Raw genomic sequence first — 688 nt, 5'->3', positions numbered from 1 at the left:
CAGATGATATGTTACATATATGAAGTTCCATTTACTTTCCCTCCTGTCACTGGGATATTATTTCAGGACTGTGAGTTGTAGAGCTGCAGAATAAAAGGAAGATCAATTATCTTCAGCAACATTAGAATGGAGAAACTAATTTCCAGGGTGTAACTGTCTAAAAATTACTTTTGATACAAAGATTTTTTTTTCATTGAAAACTAGAATTATTAACAATCACTTCCTGTTTGTAGTTCCTTTGCCGTATATTATATCTGCAATGAAAGAAAAGAATTAGAAATGTAGGCTAGTATCTTTACAATTGCCTCGGTGGGCCTAATCTGTGAATGATCAGTTTTTACACATTATTAATCAATCAATCAGTAAGAGTTTCCCAAAATATTGAATTCAATCTATCTGTTCCTTATTTACCCAAAATATAAACAATTCGTGGTCTTATTTCTTTCCAGCCTCGCTCATGATCTTAGGAATGCCGAGGATAGAATTGATCATTCCCGAGTTCCTCTTGTGAGCCTCTGCTGCACTCCAGGTTCCGTGGGACACACGCAGGATTTGGGCTGCCAATTCTGCCACGACCTGGACACAAATAATACATTTCCAGATGTGAGTAGAGTTCTAAAACTATAGTTGATTAAAGTAGGTCTAGGTGAAGTTCGCACATAAGAGAACGATTATCTATTAGTTATGC

At 36.2% G+C, this 688-nt stretch overlaps 1 protein-coding gene across 2 annotated transcripts in view; it reads right to left on the bottom strand.

Annotated features, from left to right (window-relative positions):
* Nucleotides 1-374: 374 nt before the first annotated feature.
* The window catches only part of LOC137627853 (pigment-dispersing hormone type 1-like), a 7,319-nt gene continuing 7,005 nt past the window's right edge, over nucleotides 375-688 (bottom strand). For both annotated transcript variants that reach the window (XM_068359271.1, XM_068359272.1), the window contains exon 3: nucleotides 375-576. In XM_068359271.1, the coding sequence (XP_068215372.1) occupies nucleotides 436-576 (141 nt within the window). In that variant the 3' untranslated portion in view covers nucleotides 375-435. The remainder of the gene's footprint in view (nucleotides 577-688) is intronic.

The sequence above is a fragment of the Palaemon carinicauda genome, chromosome 35 (assembly GCF_036898095.1).
Source record: "Palaemon carinicauda isolate YSFRI2023 chromosome 35, ASM3689809v2, whole genome shotgun sequence".
Lineage (NCBI taxonomy): Eukaryota > Metazoa > Arthropoda > Malacostraca > Decapoda > Palaemonidae > Palaemon > Palaemon carinicauda.
This window is presented reverse-complemented; position numbering and strand designations above follow the sequence as displayed.